Source organism: Chiloscyllium plagiosum, chromosome 2 (genome assembly GCF_004010195.1).
Source record: "Chiloscyllium plagiosum isolate BGI_BamShark_2017 chromosome 2, ASM401019v2, whole genome shotgun sequence".
NCBI classification, from domain to species: domain Eukaryota; kingdom Metazoa; phylum Chordata; class Chondrichthyes; order Orectolobiformes; family Hemiscylliidae; genus Chiloscyllium; species Chiloscyllium plagiosum.
The window spans coordinates 112,163,823-112,184,480 of record NC_057711.1 but is presented as its reverse complement, the minus strand read 5'-3'; the positions used below and the strand labels follow the sequence as shown (position 1 = coordinate 112,184,480).

Here is a 20,658-nt window from a genome sequence, read left to right as displayed (position 1 = left end):
CTGTTTTTGACTTGTTAACCATTCCACCCTGCTCCACAAACCACTCGGACATTCTGCGTTCTCAAGTTTCCAATCCCACCTTATGACAACAACACAACCATTGCTTTAATGAATATTTTTTGCATTCCTGTACAGTATAGATCAAGCCTCTTTTACCTTAATCCACTCACGGCATAAGCACATCTCTGGCCGGGCCAGCCTTTATTGCCCATCCCAGAGGGCAGTTAAGGTCAACCACATTGCTGTGGGACTAGAGTGACATGTACATCAGGTTAGGATAACAGAGTTCCTTCCCTAAAGGATATTAGGGAACCAAATGGGTTTTTCTGACAATCAATTCAATTCATAGTCATCATTAGATCCTGAATTCAAATTCTACCATCTGCCAAAGTGGCATTTATACCCAGGTCTCCAGAACATTAGCTGAGTTTCTGGATTAATATCTAGCAATAATACCATTAGGCCATTGCCTCTTCAGTTGTGTTTTTCATTCAATGCTGACCATCATTGAAAAGTGTGAAGTCGACTGTTCTCTCACACTGCCCTCACAATTCAATTATTGCTCTCAAAACTTTCAATAATATGCAGTCGCCAAGAAATTCTAATGGCAGCCACTCCCACTATTACAGTGTGATATGCTTCCATTTTCTGCACCAGCTAACTTATGTTAGCTTCTTAAAAGTTACCCAACCTCCTTCATACAGTGGGTTCATGCTGGCTAATATTAGTCAGTGCATTCAGTGTAGGAGTTGGGAGGTCATGTTGCAGCTAAAAAGGACATTGGTGAGGCCACTTTTGGAATACTGCATGCAATTCTGGTCTCCCTGCTATAGGAAAGATGTTTAGATTAGATTAGATTACTTACAGTGTGGAAACAGACCCTTCGGCCCAACAAGTCCACACCGACCCGCCGAAGCGAACCCCACCCAGATCCATTCCCCTACATTTATCCTTGCACCTAACACTACGGGCAATTTAGCGTGGCCAATTCACCTAACCTGCATATTTTTTGGGCTGTGGGAGGAAACCGGAGCACCCGGAGGAAACCCACGCAGACACGGGGAGAATGTGCAAACTCTACACAGTCAGTCGCCTGAGGCGGCAAATGAACCCGGGTCTCTGGCGCTTTGAGGCAGCAGTGCTAACTACTGTGCCACCGTGCCGCCCATAAACTTGTTGTTAAACTTGAAAGGGTTTCAGCTACAGGGAAAGGCCGAATAGGCCAGGGTTATTTTCCCCAGAGCATTAGAGGCTGAGGGGTGACCTTATAGGTGTTTATAAAATCATGAGGGGCATGGATAAGGTAAACAGTCAAGGTCTTTTTCCCAGAGCAGGGAAGTCCAAAACTAGAGGGCATTGGTTTAAGGTGAGATGGGAAAGATTAAAAGGGACCTAAGGGGCAATATTTCATTAGGAGGATGATGCGTGTATGGACTGTGCTGCCAGAGGAACTGGTGGATGCTGATACAATTACAACATTTAGAGTCATAGAGCCATAAGACGTACATAGACGAGTTGGACCGAGGGGTCTGTTTCCATACTGTACAACATTATGACTCTATAATAACTGGAATGAGACTCTATGCTCTAAATTTACACAGGACCCCTTCAACATTAGGAGATTAGAGAGTTTATCTCCTCAATCTGGCACAGATTCGAAACCAGATTTCTAGATGACAGGCGGGTGTTAGCTCAGTGGTGCAGGCAATCTCCCCAAGTAAAATCATAGAATGGTCTCCCCCTGCATTATAATCATTGAAACCACTGTTTGCATGTCAGCTCTCTGCCAGAGCAAACTGAAACAATATTGTTGACATAAAAGCACACAGAACACAAACATTCATGAAATATACAGACTATTCTAGCCAAAGAGTGTTTTGGCCATCGAAATTTTCTAGTTTATGATCAACGTTCCAATGGACTTTGCTTTTCTGATCCTACAAATCAAGACCACAAATTTCACCCATTCTCCTCACCCAAAAGAAAAATGAAATTGGTTGAATATTCAATGTGCTTACTTGTACAGTGAGTTCCATCATTCGGAATGAATGACTCCATTTTGTTGGATGGTCTGTATCCTTCATTGCATGTACAGTAATAACTGCCATATGTATTGTAACAAGTTGTATAGTTCCCACAGATCTTTATAGAACCCATTTGGCATTCATCTTTATCTAAAAAGAACATACTAAATTCAATTTAATCTGTTGTTTCATGATAGAAAAATATACATAATAACATTAAGTGAACCAAACAATCAATTTTCTACTCCTATTTTTCTGACTACCTGCTGGAAAGCTCAGATAGGATTTAGAAGAGCTTCTGAGTAGATGACATGTTCATATGAATTCTCCAGTGGAAAGCTGGAGAAAATAAAACCGAAGAGGGCTGGGCGGGGTCAGTTGGGGCTCAGTGGGTGGCAATGTCATCTGAAGTAGAAGTTGTGGGTCCAAGTCCATTCCAGGTCAATACTCAAATGCCACTTCTCTGATGGGATATTAAACGGAGTCACCACCTGCCACTCAGATGAATCGAAAAGATGCCATGGCTTTGCTGAAGCAAGAACAGACAATTAATTCTGTGGATCCTGGATGGATAATTATCCATCAGCCAACATCACTGGAGCACATTTCCTGGTCATTTATCCCATTACTGTCCAGGAGAGTTTGCTATGTGTAAATTGGCTGCTGCATTTTCTATTTTATAACAGTGTCTACATTGAACAAAAGTACACCATTGGCTATAACACTCTTTGGGATGTTCTGAAATTGTGAAAAGAGTAACATAAACCCAAGATTTTCTTTCCTTCAGTATTTAACAATTCCATCTCTTCTTGAAGTTCAACAACATTACCATCCCCCATCAATGTCCTGGTGTCACCATTGTCCAGAAATTTATAGATATTAATACCCACGCTGTGGCAACAGATTAGGTCTGGGAATTCTGTGGTAGGTCACTCACCACCTGACTCTGCAAATGTCCAACATTTACATGGAATAACTGGGAGTGTAATGAACTAATCTCCACTTACCTGGGTGTGTGCAGTTCCAACAACATTCAAAACAGTTGACACTATCCAAGACAAAAAGCACGCTCAACTGGCACCCCATTGCCAATATTCACTCCCTCCACTACTGGTGCACAGAGGCAGCAGTGTGCATCATCTATAAAACGCACTCTAACAGGACAAGAATAGCAGATACATGGAAACACCACAACCTACAAGTTCCCTCCAACTCATACAGCATCCTAACTTGGAAGCTGATCCTTCACTGTAGCTGAGTCAAAATCCTAGAACTCCCTCCCTAACAACACATTCTACACCACATGGATTCTGCAGTTCAAGAAGGTTGCTCATCACCACCATCTCAAGATGGATAATAAATGATCTCTCAGCTAATAACACTAATTTACCATTGATGAATTTTAAATGCCTCCACAGCAATGCAGAGTTCAATCCAGTGCCCTCTGCATTGTGCTTGCCCTAGAAGCAAATGGACTATTTCAACTTTCATGTCCAGTAAAGAAATCATACTCCTAAATTTCAAGAAACAGAGTGTACCCAATGTGGACATTTTCAAAATGACTTTAAAGAAGTGGACACTATTTCCTCTCAAAATGGTTGACAAAATGTCAGGTAACACCCTGCATCACTCTCCCTCCATGCCCCCGTGTTCCCCACCACTACCTCCCTTTCTGTTTAAGGATTATGTTGTGTCTCAGAATGCTTTTGGAAACTTCTTAAAATATACATGGCTGTGGGTGGGGTGCTTTCCCTTGATTAGATATATTGGAGGCAAACCCATTTCAGGAATATTCAGTTCCATTTTAGTGTATTTGCCAAAACGCAAAATCAATAGCCCCCTGCCAGAGGCAGTGCCTGGTAGCTTGATCTCTAACAAAGACTAGATTATCCCAAACTGATATGATCAGCCATCTTCATCCCCCAGTATGTATTAGTTTCTAATTTGGATTCATTTGTTGGGCAATAGAACTATTGATCATATGATTTAAAAAAAACTGACTTCAGGTCATGAATCCCAACGTTGCAAGAACCAGTGAGACATAAGTCTCAAACAAGGAGGGTCTGTTGCTTTATCAAGAATAGAACCCTGTACAACAACTAGACAACCCAGGCACAGTCAGGGTGAATAAATCTTTTTCACCTGCGAAGATTGTCTCCATCTTGACCTATAGATAGATAAGCGAATCCGGTTGTTGTGCTTATATTCTAGGTATTGAGTGAATAAATGTTGATCTTTTCTTATGATTTAAATGGATTGGAGACCCTGTCAAAAGTATTATCAAAAGTCACAAACCCCAAAGTGGAAGTGTAGAAATATTCCCTCAAAATCAAATATACTTCATATTGTGAACAACTGAGACCTGAAGGAACACAGGAAAACTTCTCCAAGTTTGGAGATGACACAAAGCTGGGTCAGAGGGCGAACTGTGTGTAGGATGCAGGGATAATTCCATGTGATTTGGACAAGTTGAGTGAGTGGGCAAATGCATGGCAGAATACGTATAATGTAAGAAAAAATGTAAGCAAGACAGGAAGGTAGGTTATTATCTGAATGCCGATAGAATGGGAAAGGGGATGTGAAACAAGACCTGAGTGTCCTTGTACACCACTCGCTGAAAGTAACCATGCAGATATAGCAGGCAGTGAAGACAGCGAATGGTATATTGGCTTTTATAGTGAACAAATTTTTTGCGAAGATTTGTAGCTCGGGTGCTCGTTGTTGTGGTTCTGTTCGCCGAGCTGGAAGTTTTTGTTGTAAACGTTTCGTCCTCCTGCTAGGCGACATCATCAGTGCTTGGGAGCCTCCTGCGAAGCGTTTCTTTGATGTTTCCGCCGGTGTTTATAATGGTCTGTCCCTGCCGCTTCCGGTTGTCCGGTTGTTTTTATAGTGAAAGTATTCAGGTACAGGGATGTCTTGCTGGAGTTATACAGAACCTGGGTGAGATCTCACTGGGAGTATTGTGGACGGTTATCTGAGGATGGATGTTCTGGCTATGGATGGAGTGCAACATAGATTTATCAAACTGATTCCTGGGATGATGGATTAACAGACGAAGAGAGACTAGATTGCTTAGGGCTATATTCACTGGAGTCGAGAAGAATGAGTGAGGGGGTAGGCTTGAAATCTCAAAAATCTATAAAATTCCAACAGGATTAGGCAGCTGTAAATGCAGGAATGATGTTTCTGATGATCGGGGGTGGGGGGAGGTCTTGAACAAGGGGTCACAATCTAAGGATATGGAATAGCTATTTAGGACTGAGATAAGGAGAAATTTCTTCACCCAGAGAATGACAAGCCTGTGGAATTCTCTGCTACGAAAAGTGGTTGAGGTCAAAACATTGAGTGGCTTCAAAAAGGAGATATTCTTTTTATGGCCAAAGAGATCAAATAGTCTGAGGAGAAAGTGGCAACAGAGAACTGATTTGGATGATCAGCCGTGATCATATTGAATGAAGCTGCAGGCTCCAAAGGTCAAATGGCCGACTGCTGTTTCCATTTTCAATACTTCTATGTTACCCTGACACCACCTCTACCTATCCATAAAAGCAACAGTCACGTGAAGTGAAAATAGTGGACAACCAAAAATTTTGTCTGATCCTCCCAATCAGCCATTGAAAGTTTAGGTTTTACAAAATCACTACTGCTAATGGTTGGGGTTAAATGCCACCACCAATCCTCCAAATATAGATATTGTGACAACACAGGGACAGACAGCCAAGTCAAATCAATCAATCAATAAATAAAAGAAAATACAAAACTGGCCAGATTATTTTTGAGCAGATTTCATGATGCGTAGTTCCCCTGCATTTGTGATGAACATCTTTATGACTTGACCAAGAAACAATCAGGGCCATGTTTCAGCTCACTTTGAGGAAGCCAGCGATACTTAGAAGTTTGTTATTATTCTCTGAACTTCCAATAGCTGATAATGGGAGCTTAGGCAGGAAGTTTTCAAACTTTCATGCTGTAACATCAATAATCAAATGCCTCCCAGAAACAGAGTCCATAAACCAGTTCAAAGTCTGGCCCCTTCATCGGTTTGACCATCATCTTCCTCTCCAGATTTGATGGCACTAATTTCCCAGTACTGACCTCGATAATGTCCAAACTTCTGCTATTTGGTCAAACATACTGCTCCCCACAATCCCGGTATCGAAGAATCTATGGAACCCTTTTGATCAAGAGCCAATGTGCAATTAACTTTTAGGCCTGGCCTCGCAAACAAATAACAGCTTGTTTGTTCCATTTTTGTTGTTTTTAACACAAGCTGCTGCTCACAGTCGAAAGATCATCTTCAACTTACAGTTCTCAGTTCCAAACCAAAGTTGACGTAAGAATAAAATAAAAATAATTAAAAATCAGTGAGGGTTCTAACAATATTTTAATTGTCCTGTTCAGACATGTTATGACAAACTCTCTAAAAAAGGTGGGACTCGAACCCAGGCCCCCTAACCCAGAATAGGAACACTAACAACTTGCCACATGAGCCTGAAAAGAAGCGTTAATGTTACAGGTGGACCATCAGCTCATTCTCTACCTCCGCCATTACCACCCCAACCCCCAACAGAGGGACTGCAGATGCCCAGACCAATCCTCCTTTATTTACTGAATCCAAAGTCCTGTTTGGTAAGAGGATGGAAATGGTACTACTTAACAAGAAGAGACACTTGTTTTAACAAAAACGTAGTCCATAGACACAATTTATTCTGTGCTTATAATTAAGCAATACGTCCAAGACTATCAAGAGTCAAGGATGACACATCAATCATTTTTGGGTCATCCTTTGGGAGCTGGTCTCCCGTTCCCCACTCAAGATTGAATGCCATCATCAGACGTGGTGAAACTTATTGCATTGGCTGATATTAACCATTTCAGAACCATTAGTGGATTTAACAAAGGCAAGCGAAAATTCCCGATTCAGGTGGAGATAGGGAGTCTGTTCAATCTCGATTTATTCAGAGGATCACTAGGGGAAATCCCAGTGAGAAAACATGACAACATGTTTCATTTTGGATTGATTCAGAAAACAGCCCGAAAAGGTGTGGTGGATTTACCGGCCTCTACTTATGCTGCAAAGATCTGATCGTTTCCACTAACTTAGAGAAGTTACAATGAAAGATATTGGCAACAAGCATCAAATCTGCTTCGTTTTTCTCCCTTCACCAAAAAAGTTGAAGTAGAACCATTACATCTGAACTTAAAACCTAATTCAAAATGCAAAGTTATTTCCAAGAACACACACAAGATTTGCATCCTATAACACTTGCCAGCAACACAGAATATCCAAAAACCCATTAAAAAAAATAAAATAATTTGAAGTATAGTTACTGCTGTTATGTAGGAAACACAACAGCCAATTTTCACACAACAGGATCCCACACATAGTAGTGTGATAAAACAAAATCCACCTGTTTTCTCGGAACCTTGAATAAGGGATAAATGTTGTTCAGGGAGCTCATGCTAACTCCTTGGCTCTTATTAAAAATGGTGCCATGGGACCTTGTACATCCCACAGGATCGTTGTGATCTTGATTTTAGCACCAGGTCCAAAAGACTGCATCACTGACAATGTAGCAACCGCTCTGTCAAGTGCAATCAGCCGAGGTGTTATTTTGTTATACATATTGTACTCCCATGACTGTGGAGGAGGGCTTGAACTCTGCCTTGGAGCACTACTCAACAAACCAAGGTGGACACTCAAGACAATGTAATGTTAGCGAGATTATTGGATATGGCTTCAGTGCTGTCTTTAGCTTCAGTATTTGTAATCCAATCCTGATCTATTAATCGGTCCATTAGACAATGGAACGTGGAGACACCAAACTTCTACTACAGCAACCACTTTCACTGTTGACTCTTAACTGCCCTCTGGGATGGGCAATAAATGCTAGCCTAGCCAGCAATGCAGTCATCCCATGAATGAATAAAATGAGGCAATTTAAGAGCTTATGAGGTGAAAGTGAGGACTGCAGATGCTGGAGATTAGAGTGGTGCTGGAAATGCACAGGTCAGGCAGAATCCAAGGAACAGGAAAATCAAATGTTTTGGGCAGGAGCCCTGATGAACGTCAATTTTCCTGCTCCTCGGATGCTGCCTGAGCTGCTGTGCATTTCCAGCACCACTCTAATCTTGAATTTAAGAGTTTATGGCAGATACGCAGTAAACCGTCCACAACTGAACAAACATTTGTCATTTAAAAATTGCAAATTAAATACTGATCACAGAATACTGTTATTAATGAACCACTGTTACGAGGCTGTTATTTTGGATTAAAAGTTTAACAGTGTTTTTGGCTTCACGCTTCTGTCATTCACAGACCTTGAAGTGGATTCGTTTCCAAATGTCTTACCTGTGCAGAAGCTCCTTCCATTTCCATAGAATCCATAGTTACAGGTGCAGGCTTTCATTCCATCCTTGGTTGTGCAGGAAGCATTAACGTGACAGGTGGAACAAACGTCCACATTCGGTGGGGGTATTGTAGCTGCTGCACAGAAAGGTAAAACAGTCACTCAACACTGAACTGGACTGGACACCTCACCCCCAACCATATTTGGTCCTTTTAACTTCTCACCACATCCTGAAATCTGTTGTGAAGTTGCTTCTATTTTTTTTTTGAGGACTCACGTTCAAAGTATTGCAAAAACTAGTTCATTTGAAAGACTGGGATGCCTGGAATTAAAACTTTACAGGAAGGACACTTCGGATTTTTTTTTGTTTGGAACACTTTCCAGAAGAGAGACAATTAAACCAAGTCAACAGCAGGAGCTTAACAGAGTCATAGAGTCTGAATTAGTCTTAGAGTCATGCAGCACAAAAACAGGCCGAACTTGTCTGTGCCAACCATTTATTTTGCATAGACTTGTTTACAGGGATGTCAGATGCCTGAGTTTATGACTGTAAGGAGTAGTTTTGCATTCTTGGATAAGATTTGGAAAAAATAACTGGAGTACAGCTTGCTCTGAAAGAAACTGCCAAACATATTCTTTCACACTATTTTGAGAAAACTCTTTTCAAGAGTCCAGCGTGTGAAATGTAAAGATGATGCAGCTACTCTCCTGAGATGCCTTTGGAAGAGTTCCTCTTGACATCTCCTGAATGAAAGGCTTCTGAGAAGATCCTAATGACAACCACATGTGCTCATTGACACCCATCTCCATATACCATGACATCAGACCAAAAGTTATCTGAAAGTTCTCTTATCCTTTATTCTTCAAGAATTTACAATTGTTCTAACCAAAGTTTATTTTGTAAAGTTGATCTCTGCAAAGACAGTTTCTTTTATTTTCTTTAACTAGTCTGTATGCATATGTCCGATAGTTGATTTAGAAAGGTTAAAATTTTACTTTCAAATATTAAACTCTGTGGTAATCAGTTTTGCAATTTTGTTAAACAAGTTGCCTTTATAATAAATCAATCTCTTTGTTGTTTATTAAAATAACTTGGTTGATGGATGTTTCGAACATTTTGAAACTAATATGGATAAAGTATGTAATTGACCATGCTGCTAACTGGGTAAAACATTGATGTTATGACCAGTGAAGTAATGGAACTAGAGAAAAACATTTGCACTCCTTCAGCCTCCATCACAACACTGTCCCACAGCCTGTTCACAAGGAACAAGTCAGGAATGTTGTGAAATCTCAACACCATCCAGACCAAGGCAGCCCACCTGATTAGCATCCCATCTAATACCTTCAGCATCCATGCCCTCCACCAGTGACACTCAGTAGCAGCAGCATGTACTATCCATAAGATGCTTTGCAGCAACTCACCAACACTCCTTTGACAACACATTCCAAACCTGTAACATTTACCACCTAGAAAAACAAGGACAGCAGAGACACGGGAACATCATCACCTGTAAGTTTCCCTCTAAGTCATGTATCACAGAACTATATTACTGTTCCTTCATTGCCCTGGGTCAAAATCCTTGAATTGTAACAACATTGTGTTGGGCGTACATTAAATGGACTGCTCATCACTACCCTCTCGAGGGCATTTAGGAATGGGCAATAAATGCCCAGTGACACCTACAGCTTGTGAATGAGTAAAGATTCATTTACATAAATGATTTGGATGTGAACATAGGAGTTATTGTTAGTAAGTTTGCAGATGACACCAAACTTAGAGGTGTAATGGACTGCGAAGAAGGTTACCTCAGAGTACAATGAGATCTTGATCAGATGGGCCAATAGGCTGAGGAGTGGCAGATGGACGTGCTGCATTTTGGAAAAGCAAACCTTAGCAAGACTTATACACATACTAATAAGGTCCTAGGGAGCGTTGCTGAACAAAGAGACTTTGGGGCGCAGGTTCATAGCTTCTTGAAAGTGGAGTTGCAGGTAGATAGGATAGTGAAGGAGGCGGTTGGTATGCTTTCATTTATTGGTCAGAGTATTGAGTACAGGAGTTGGGAGATCATGTTGTGGCTGTGCAAAGACATTGGTTAAGCCACTTTTGGAATATTATGTGCAATCCTGGTTTCCTTCCGATCGGAAAGATGTCGTGAAACTTGAAAAGGTTCAGAAAAAATTTAGAAGTTGCCAGGGTTGGAGGATTTGAGCTATAGGGAGAGGCTGAACAGGCTGGGGCTGTTTTCCCTGGAGTTGGAGGCTGAGGGGTGACTTTATAGAGGTTTACAAAATTATGAGGGGCATGGATAGGATAAATAGACAAAGTCTTTTCCCTGGGGTGGGAGAATCCAGAACTAGAGGGCATAGGTTTCGGGTGAGAGAGGAAAGATATAAAAGTGACCTAAGGGGCAACTTTTTCCACACAGAGGGTGGTGCATGTATGGAATGACCTGCCAGAGGAAGTGATGGAGGCTAGTACAATTGCAACAGTTAAAAGGCATCTGAATGGGTATATGAATAGGAAGGGTTTAAAAGGGAAATGGGCCAAGTGCTGGCAGGTGGGATTAGATTGAGTTGGGATATCTGGTCGGCCTGGATGAGTTGGACCGAAGGGTCTGTTTCCATGCTGTACATCTGATTCTATGCGCATCTTTTGAAGGTAATACCTCCAGCCACTCTACAATCCTGCTTCACCAAAGTAATCCTTTGTTGTCCACAAGGTCAATTTTCAATTTTGGATGACACATTTGTTAACAGCAAAGAGCTGATTTGTTCACTTGCCTGCTTAAAGTCCTCTTTCAAGACTGCTGGCTAGTCAGTGCATACATTGTTCCAATATAAACAGAACTCAAGTTTTCACAGGAGCAACAGGTCATCCATCTTCCAAGCAAAGAGTGTGTTGGATATGGAGCAATAACGTGGTGGAAACCAGGTGTCTGTAAGTGTGACACTTTACACATTACATGAATGCAGTCAGGTGAAGAGAATGTAAACCAAGTATTGTAAGCACAACCTGAATGGATTCTTCTGCTCATTACATATAAAACATGCTCGCCCTATCACAGTGAACTGGGTAAATATCCTGAAGCCTGTGGTTCAAACACATTTCACCTGAAGGCCGCATCTGGCTTAGATTCTCTGCCTAGTTAGGATTTGGAGTGTTTAGATTAGATTCCCTACATGACGGAAACAGGCCCTTGGGCCCACCAAGTCCACACCGACCCTCTGAAGAGTAACCTACCTAGACCTATGCCCTACCTTATATTTACCCTTGGCGTGGCAATTTAGCATGGCTAATTCACCTGACCTGCACATCTTTGGATTGTGGATGAAACCGGAGCACCCGGAGAAAACCCACACAGACACAGGGAGAATGCGCAAACTCCACACAGTCACCCGAGGCAGGAATTGAACCCAGGTCCCTTGTGCTGTGAGGCAGCAGTGCTAACCACTGAACTACTGTGCCGCCCCATGTTCTGCCTGGATAAACCAAAAGCTGGTTAAAGGAGTTGAAGGAGGAATGGGCTGGGGTGAGGAAATGGAGGACTTTTGGAGGGGAACTCCAGAGAGTGTGATATTAAGTTATTGGAAGGCAGGCTCCGACAATTGTCTAGCCTACGTATGACTCCAGACCCACAGCAATGTGGTTGACTTTTAATTGCCTTCTGGGCAGTAAGGGAGGGATAATAAATGCTAATCTAGCAGACGATGCCCTCACCACATTGAAGAATAAAACAAAAGCCAGCCATAAAAAGTAGGGTTTGGGGAAAGTAATTAGAGAGAGGGAGAGAGGGAGAGAGAGAATGAATAGGGAGGTATCAGAGGGCTAGGAAAGTACTGAGCGAGGGAGTGACAGTAGAGGAGTAGGGAGTATAGTTCACAGGTCTGAGGTGTAGTGAGAAGGTGAGGAAGTAGGGGACATAAGGAGGCAGAAAAGAATTAAGGACAATAGTGAGAGGGGTGGGGAGGGTAGACACAGGTTACATGGGGAGTAGTGAAAGAAGGCAAAGAGGTAGTTGAATGGGGAGGTAAAGGAATTGGAAAAGGAGAATAGCAAAGTGGTCAGGGAAAGGGAGAGAGTTGGGGAGGATAGAAAGAGCAGCAGAGAGATAGAGACAAAGATATTGGTCCTCTAGAGAGTGAGAAGAGAGAGTTAATAATAGATAATAAAGGAAATGATGGATGCCTTCAGAGATTGGAAAAGACGTTAGAATTCTGTTTTGTTGCCACATGTACTCAAGTACAGGGATGCAGGAATACAGTGAAAAGTTTACAATGTCACCATTCACGGCGCCATCTTAGGTACATAGTACAAAATCTTAAGTAAAAAGTTGAAAAATAAAGACATATGTTATAAGTACAACATTATAGTTCCTCTCATTATAACATAGTAAATAAGAAATAAAGTTAAAAGTTTCAAATTACAGTCCTTCTTTAGCCATGGACCTGCAGTTGCTCCATATTGGGCCCTTCCCACAATGGCTCCATCTCTTGATTCGAGTGCCACTGTGCTGTTGTCTCGCCAGCAACCACCATCCTCTATCCCCAGCACTGGGCTTGGGTGCTCAATCAGAGTTGTAAATCAGGAGGTAGGAGGGAGTGAGGAACTAAGCAAAATTACAATCATGAGGCCGTTCTTCTAAAATACACGTTTTGTCAACACTGTTTGGCTGTAATGCAATTGGTGAATTCGGGAACAAAGTTTTAAAATCGTGAACTCCCATTGGCTATCATGCAATTCCATCCCTGATTACATTAGGTCCACTCGGGATGTTTACTTCGGGTCAAGCAAAAGAGATTGAATGATTGGACAAATGTTTTCTGACCTTGCAATTGATATATTTGAGAATGTTTTTAGAAATTATCACAAAAGATTTGGATTTCAAGATTCTCCTCATTCTGGACAATGCACCAAGCCATCCTCCCACCATTGGTGAGCTTTCTAAAAACATCAGAATGCTATTTCTATCTCTGAATGCAACCTCTTTTGTACATCCCATGGACCAGTGTGCAACAGCAGCTATTAAAGCTTATTATTTCAAGCACACATTCAGTAAGCTGCTTGCAGCTGACGGTTATAAAGAGGACAGTGTTCTTCAATTTCGGAGGATCTTTAACATTAAGAATTCATTGTGGAGGCCTGGGATGATGTCAGTAAGCATTGCTTGCATGCAGTTTGATGAAAGCTTCTCCCAGATTTTCTTCATGATTTTAAAGGCATTGAACTGTCAGAGGAGCTTCCAGCAGTCAAAAAACAGTGTGTCTCTCTTAAAATACAAGTTGGATTTGAAGAAGTGGAGACTGATCTACAACAACCTGTTGCTATGGGGGAAATTGAAGCTCACAATGCAAATGAAGACCACCAGGGTCCAGCACCACGAGAGCTTCCCACTTCTCTTTTGCCTTCTGTCCTGAAGGAAGTTGAGAAGCAGCTGCAGCTCTTAGAAGATAATGACCACAATGTAGAATGCAGTAGGACAGCAGTTTGTGGCATAAAATCTTATCTAGCACCCTATTAACAACTTCTTCATGAAAGAAGAAAGATGGCAAAGCAGCAAAAACTCTGCCTTTTTCAAGCCAAACCCCATTCCCCCACCAAAAAGGTCTGAGGACAATGAACCACACCCATCCACTTTTGGATTAAATATTTTCTTTCATTGTAACCCTGCATTCAGACCTGCACCTGAAAATAATGTTGATGATGACCCTCAACCCCTGTCCTAATACAATACTGTAACTCAAACACGGAAACCCCTTCAAGTGTTAAAATTTATTGTATTACTTCATGAAAATTTATGATTTTAACATTTACTTAGACTGCGCTATTCTTTGTGTTAGACTAATTATTTTTGTTTTGATTTTTGCTGGTATTTGTAGTGGGTTGCCCAACCCTGTTTTTTCCCATAGTCCCATTGTTCCTATTGTGCTATTTTCTATAACACGAGGTTACATGAGAACGCAGCTACTGTTTTACAGCAGTACAGACTAGACTGAGCAAACAATGGAGCTGCAGGCTGACAGATGAGTCCAGATGGATTTTAACCTCGAGTCTTTCAGAGTTTGCTAGTGAGGCGGTAGATGCATTGGTGTTAATGAATCAAAATTCCCCAGAGTCACGTAAGATCTCATCTTTCTGGAAAGCAGCAAATGTAATCCCTTCATTTAAGACGGGAGGCAGGCAGAAAACAGGAAATTTACAGGCCAGTTAGTTCGTCTGTTGTCTTCATGGAGTAGATGTTAAAAATCGATCAGTTGAAATTATAGCCATACAAGGTAATGCAAGCATGGTTTTGGAAAGGAAAACCACGTGATTCAAGTTCTCTGGAGGAGTAATGTGCTGTAGATAAAGGGGAGCCTTCAGATATACTATATTTACATTTCCAATGGTATTTGATAAGGTGCCACATCAAAGGCTACTGAGGAAAATAAAAGCACCTGACAAAGTGGTTAACATATTAGCATGTCCAGGAGATGGGCTGGCTAGCAGAATACAGGGAGCATGCAGCAATGGATGTTTGCTTGGCAGGGTGTGATGAGTAGAATCCCACAGGGGCCTGTATCTGTTCCTCAATGTTTCACGACTGACATCAATGATTATATTGTGGGGAGCAAAGACATTGTAGATAAATTCACAGGTAACACCAACATAACTTGGAAAATACATTGTGAAGACAAACTAGGAGAAAGTGAGGATTGCTGATGAAGGGCTTATGCGTGAAACGTTGATTCTCCTGCTTCTCAGAAGCTGCCTGACCTGCTGTGCGTTTCCAGCATTACACACACAACTCTGAAGACGATATAAGGAAACTGAAGGCAAATATAGGTTGAGCGAGTGGGCAAAAATTTGGAGATGGAATTTAATTTGGCAGGAAAATAAAGAGTATTACTTGAACAAAGAATGACTACAGATTTCGAAATGCAGAGGGATTCATTTGTTCTGGTGCTCTAGTCACAGAAGTTAGTATCTGGGTGTTCAAGAAGGTGAAAGGGATTATTTTATAATGAGAAGAATGAAGGATTCTATAGTGGGGAGACAGGCCGCCGACTTGCGGAATGTTTCAGAGAACACCTCTGGGACACCCGGACCAACCAACCCAACCACCCCGTGGCTCAACACGGCCTATCACCCTCACCTTGACCTCCCTCCAACTATTGCAATTCCAACGCCCCTCCCCCAAGTCCCTCCTCCCTACCTTTTATCTTAGCCTGCTGGACACACTTGCCTCATTCCTGAAGAAGGGCTTATGCCTGAAACGTGGATTCTCCTGTTCCTTGGATGCTGCCTGACCTGCTGCGCTTTTCCAGCAACACATTTTCAGCTCTGATCTCCAGCATCTGCAGTCCTCACTTTTTCCCCAAGAATGAAGGATGCTATGCTTCTGTTATATAGGGCAATGGGGAGACCATATCTTGTTTAATGTGTAAGTTTAGTGTCCTCATTTGCAGACGTGAATGCTTCAGGAGTAAATGTGTTTCAAAGGAATTTTGCTTGGTTGATACCCAAAATGAGAGGGATGCCTTATGGAATAGCTTGGACAAGCTGGGCTTTAGAAGACTGAAGGGTGGCTGAATTAAAGTGTGTAAGATTCTGAATGGTCTTATCAAGGTGGATAGTGGAGAAGAGGTTTTCTTGCAAGGGTCAATCCAGAACTAAAGGGGACATTGCTTTAAGATTAGGGGTCACCTTTTCAGAATAGAGATGAGGAGTTTCTTTCTCCCCCTTTCAGAGTGTCGTGTAGTTTTGAAACTCTCTGCCCTGAGAAAGCAGTAGAGGGGAGGTTATCGAACATTTTAAAGTCAGAGATTAATAGATTCTTGTATGGCAGGAGAATCAATGGTTATGGGAGGCAGACAGGAATGTGGAATTTGAAACACAAACAAATCAGCCATGAACTGATTGAATGGCAAGAGCAGACTTGAGGGGCTGAATGGTCTACTTCTGCTCCAATTTCAGCTGTTTGTATCGAGCTTCCACTTAATTACAGCTCCCCTATTATCTCAATAAGTGGAGAGTTCCATATTTTCACCACTTGCTAGATAATAGAAGCTTCTCCTGAATTTCTGATTGGCAATTTTCTTGAACTAATAATGTCCAGTTTTGATCTTCTCCTACAACTGGAAACTAATTGGAAATGTTCTCTATATTTGCCCTCATCAATCCATTCATAACTTTAAAGATTTTGATTACCTACCCAACTGGTTTTGAACCACAAAGTAATAAAGTTGGTTTGTTAAAACTAGAACTGTCTTATAAATTTACTTGAAAAGTTGGATCCATTTTCTATAAACTTAATTTCAAGGTTTGACCTGTTTTTTCCCCACCCTGCCTCAAGATTATAGTAGATTTCTGAAACTTACATTAACTTTAAAGGTTTTAACTGATCAAATATAAGTGCCTCTGCTTCACAAGACCCCATGTGATATCAGCAGAAGCCGTTACTTCAGATTATTTTAGAGTATAGACTCATGGTGTCATGTTGAAGACAAGTTTGAGATAATCAGCCCACAATTACCACGATGGTAACTATCACCAAGTGACAGCAAAGAAACACTGGGGCTCCTAAAAGCATAAAGACTTGCAAAATGCAATACAGGTTTTTCAAACCAATTCATAATCACTAAATGCAAATATCTCACCAGTACACATTCAAACTGATACTTGGAGAACTCCTGTATTTAAATACGCAATTTTACTTTTAAGAGAAGTATATATATTATTGTAAAGTTACTTAGGTGAACTGAATCTCCTGCCATACGTACATTTCAAAAAACATCCTTGTACGTCGGTCAAAAATTCTTTGGCAGGAAGGTATATATAAATTCCAATTAAAATTAATAAAACTAGCACTTACCATTCAAGCAGAGGAAGCCAGTGTATAAGACCCCTGTATACATGCTCAGGACAAGGGTAATATAGCTCCAGCCCAGGGTTAGTCCCATCCACATGATCAGTACAAACACTAAGTTTAACCAGGAGAGGTTTTGCTTGTCCTTATATCCTGAGCAGGCTCTGTCAGAGCCGCCTGCCCACACAGTAACCTGGTTACGTTTGATAAGTATGGCCATAATAGATTAGAAGGTTGTTTCTTAATATGGACATGTTTAATTTTTATTCTCGGGTGAAGTTATTTTTACTAACTTTTGATATTTTTTTACAAAGTCATTTCCATGTCACTATTATTGCTACTATTACATTCAGCGAATCTTGCATTGGAATGAAAGAGAATTTAACAAAGGTCTGCAATTTATTCATATATTGGGGTTTGTACAATATCAATATATCAATGAATTTTAACTTATTTGAGCACTTATTTACTCCAATATCAACATTTATTTTATTTATAGTCTATTCAAAGAGTTGTTAGCATGGTAATCTTGGGCCTCACAAATAGATGCATTGTGTACAACAGCTGGGAATTTATAAAATTCTGGTTAGGCTACGAGAGTAGCGTTTGGTTCTGGTCAGTCAAGGATATGAGTCCTTAAGAGGGTGCAGAGGAGATTTATGAGAATGACTTGAGGTTTAGCTACAAGGTTGCTTTCCGTGAAGCAAAAGGGTTTGTGGGGAAATTTGATAAGAAATGTACAAGGTTATAAAAGATTTAGGTAAAGCAGGCAAAGTAAAGCTGCTCCAAACAGCAGATAATCCAAGAACTGGGAACACAGTTTTGAGCACACTTGCCTAGATGAGTGCAATTCCAATAACACTCAAGAAGCTTGACACTGTCCAGAACAAAGCAGCACGCATGAGGGGCACTACATTCACAAGCATCCACTTCCTCCACCATTGATACTCAGTAGCAACAGTGTATAGCATCTACAAGATGTACTATAAAAATTCAAAGAACCTTCCAAACTCTCAATCACTTCCATCTAGAAACAAGGGCAGCACCACCACCTTCAAATTCCCCTCCAAACCACTCACCATGCAGACTTGGAAATATATTGCTGTTCCTGGGAGTCCTCGAATTCCCTCTATGGGCATTGTGGGTTCACCCACAGCAGGTGAATGGCAGCCATCTGCCACCATCTCAAGGACAACTAGGGATGAGCAATAACCTGTGGCCAGCCAGCAATGCTCACATCCGACAAATGAACAAAAAGTAAAGATTTTGGGCTAGAGATAAAAGGTGGGGTGATATTAGAAAGTTTTTTTCATGCACTTTTTAACTAGTTTCTCAACTTTATTTCGATTTGGGGTATTTGCTCTGCATAATTCCCTAAGTTAATATGTTCTAACAACAATAAGTCACTTATTACATATATTTATGAAAACACAGCAAAATGTGTGGAAGTTGCCATAAGCTGGCACCATGTTAATTACATAAATTATAAAAATAAATCATACAAAATTAGGACAAACTTCATTTCTCGTTCCAGCCATGGTTTCTTGATTTCCCATTTGGCTACAGGATGCTGCCACATTCCGCTGCCAAAGCTATCCCTGAGACCACTACACAGAGCATGCCACTGACCAGACCCAGAATGTTGCCTCTGCCAAAGCTGCCTTTTGCTGCTGATATTCCAGCCGCCACCATAGCCAGGAGACTGTCCCAACTCTCGAAGACCAGGGCCCATCTCAACTTCTGAGACCTGACTGATCAACTCCCAAAGACCAAGAGATCACTCAGTCAAGGGATCCAAAACAAAACAAATTAAGATTAAAAAGGGTGTGGATTTATGAGGATCCCAGCATCTTCCCACCCTCTGTTTTTGCCATTTGTTCCTGAGAGGTGGACGTCACTGGCTGGGTCAGTATTCATTGTCCATCCCTAACTGCTTTGAATTGAATGCCTTATTGGGCTATTTCAAAGAGCAATTAAGACTCACCCACACTGAAGTGACATTTAAGTTGGAACATATAAGGATGGATGATGTCCTTCCCTCAAAAATATTCATGCACCAGGTGGACCTTTGTACCAACAGACAATGATTGCCATTAAGCTTGTTTTTACTTCCAGAATTCACATCTTCCAGATTTTATTTCACCAGCGTGAGATTGAAGACAAACCAGTAATCCACCTGAATCTGTTGTGTGGCCATTTGAAGGTAATTTTAAAAAGTCAATTAAAAACTGATTAAATCTTTACTTCTGGATTTTCCAGCCAAGGAAACTATTCCCGAATGACCAGCAAAACCTTTGAGACAAGCACACAAAGTAACAAGCTTCTTCAGTGTAATTGACAAGCTGAATAGTTCAACATTGGTCAGGACTTCTGTTCAAAGCACCTTCCTCAGAATGCTGTCAATCCTCAATGGAGATCTCAGCTTCTCCGAAGGCACTTCCCTAACTTTGAGCAGTGCTTTGCAGTTGTCAGCCTTCAACCCAGCATGCATACAACTGCACCTTCCTCCCCTGATGAGGATCAAGAGGAATAGCAACACAGTTGCAGTACCAGTTCCCGTTTCCTCAGTGGTCCGTTCCTCTGTAGAGAACAGGGGATAGACAATATGATCCAGCTGGGAGGTAAGATTCCAACATAGACAGAACGTCAAAACATTTGACAGTGAATCATGCAGGAACATCAGCTTTCACAGTAGAACGCTACTGGAATGAGACCTCTTTCTCAGTGAATCTGGATGATGTGCATTGACAGTGCTGCTGGAGTGCCAATTCCCCACCCTGTGGTCTCTGTCTCTGGTCAAGTTTTTTTTTAATTCTGCAAGGAGCTAGTTACAACACAAGAGAAATATGGCAGGAGGTTGTGTAGAGTAACTGTGCGATCTGTGTGTTGGAAGACAATAAGAGAGAGTGTGAATGCTGAATGTCCACATGGCAATTTGAGGCAAGGAGAGGAATAAGTTGAGTAAGAAGAGTCATCTGAACTCCAAACGTTAGCTTGCTCCCGAACCATGGTTGCTGTCCAACCTGCGATCTCCAGCATTTGTTGTTTTCAGAGGAAAAAGTTGAGTTGCAAGGTGTGCTACTCTCAAGTACTGTACAGAAAGATGCTGGGGATGTCAGAATCTATGGTCTGGCACCTCAAAAGTACCCAACCCATGGTTCCATCACATCCAATTCGGAGAGATCATACTCCTGCTGCCGACTCCATTGGCTGGCTCTGCAATGCCTACTTGGTTGGAGATTTACCTCTTTCTCCGGTCACAGAGAAATCACTCCTCTGCAGTGTCTCAGTAGGATGTCCAGGAAAGAGATGCAGGTAGCAGCCCTCCCCTCCATTATGGAGATAGTGAGTGGAGTAGAAGGGGTTACTCAAACAATTTGAGATCAGGTTGAGTTTTATATAATTCAAGACATTGTTGGATAGGAAACCAAT

At 41.5% G+C, this 20,658-nt stretch overlaps 1 protein-coding gene across 12 annotated transcripts in view; it reads right to left on the bottom strand.

Moving 5' to 3' along the window:
* The window catches only part of susd1 (sushi domain containing 1), a 95,214-nt gene extending 77,823 nt beyond the window's left edge, over positions 1–17,391 (bottom strand). For 9 of the 12 annotated variants that reach the window (XM_043715919.1, XM_043715999.1, XM_043715935.1 and 6 more), the window contains exons 1-3: positions 17,233–17,390; positions 8,377–8,511; positions 2,019–2,174 (exon numbers count right to left, since the gene is read on the bottom strand). In XM_043715919.1, the coding sequence (XP_043571854.1) occupies positions 2,019–2,174; positions 8,377–8,511; positions 17,233–17,326 (385 nt within the window). In that variant the 5' untranslated portion in view covers positions 17,327–17,390. Of the gene's footprint in view, positions 1–2,018; positions 2,175–8,376; positions 8,512–17,232 lie in introns of all 12 variants that reach the window. The other 3 variants (XM_043715989.1, XM_043715928.1, XM_043716020.1) reach the window with 3 other exon arrangements.
* Between the last annotated feature and the right edge of the window lie 3,267 nt (positions 17,392–20,658).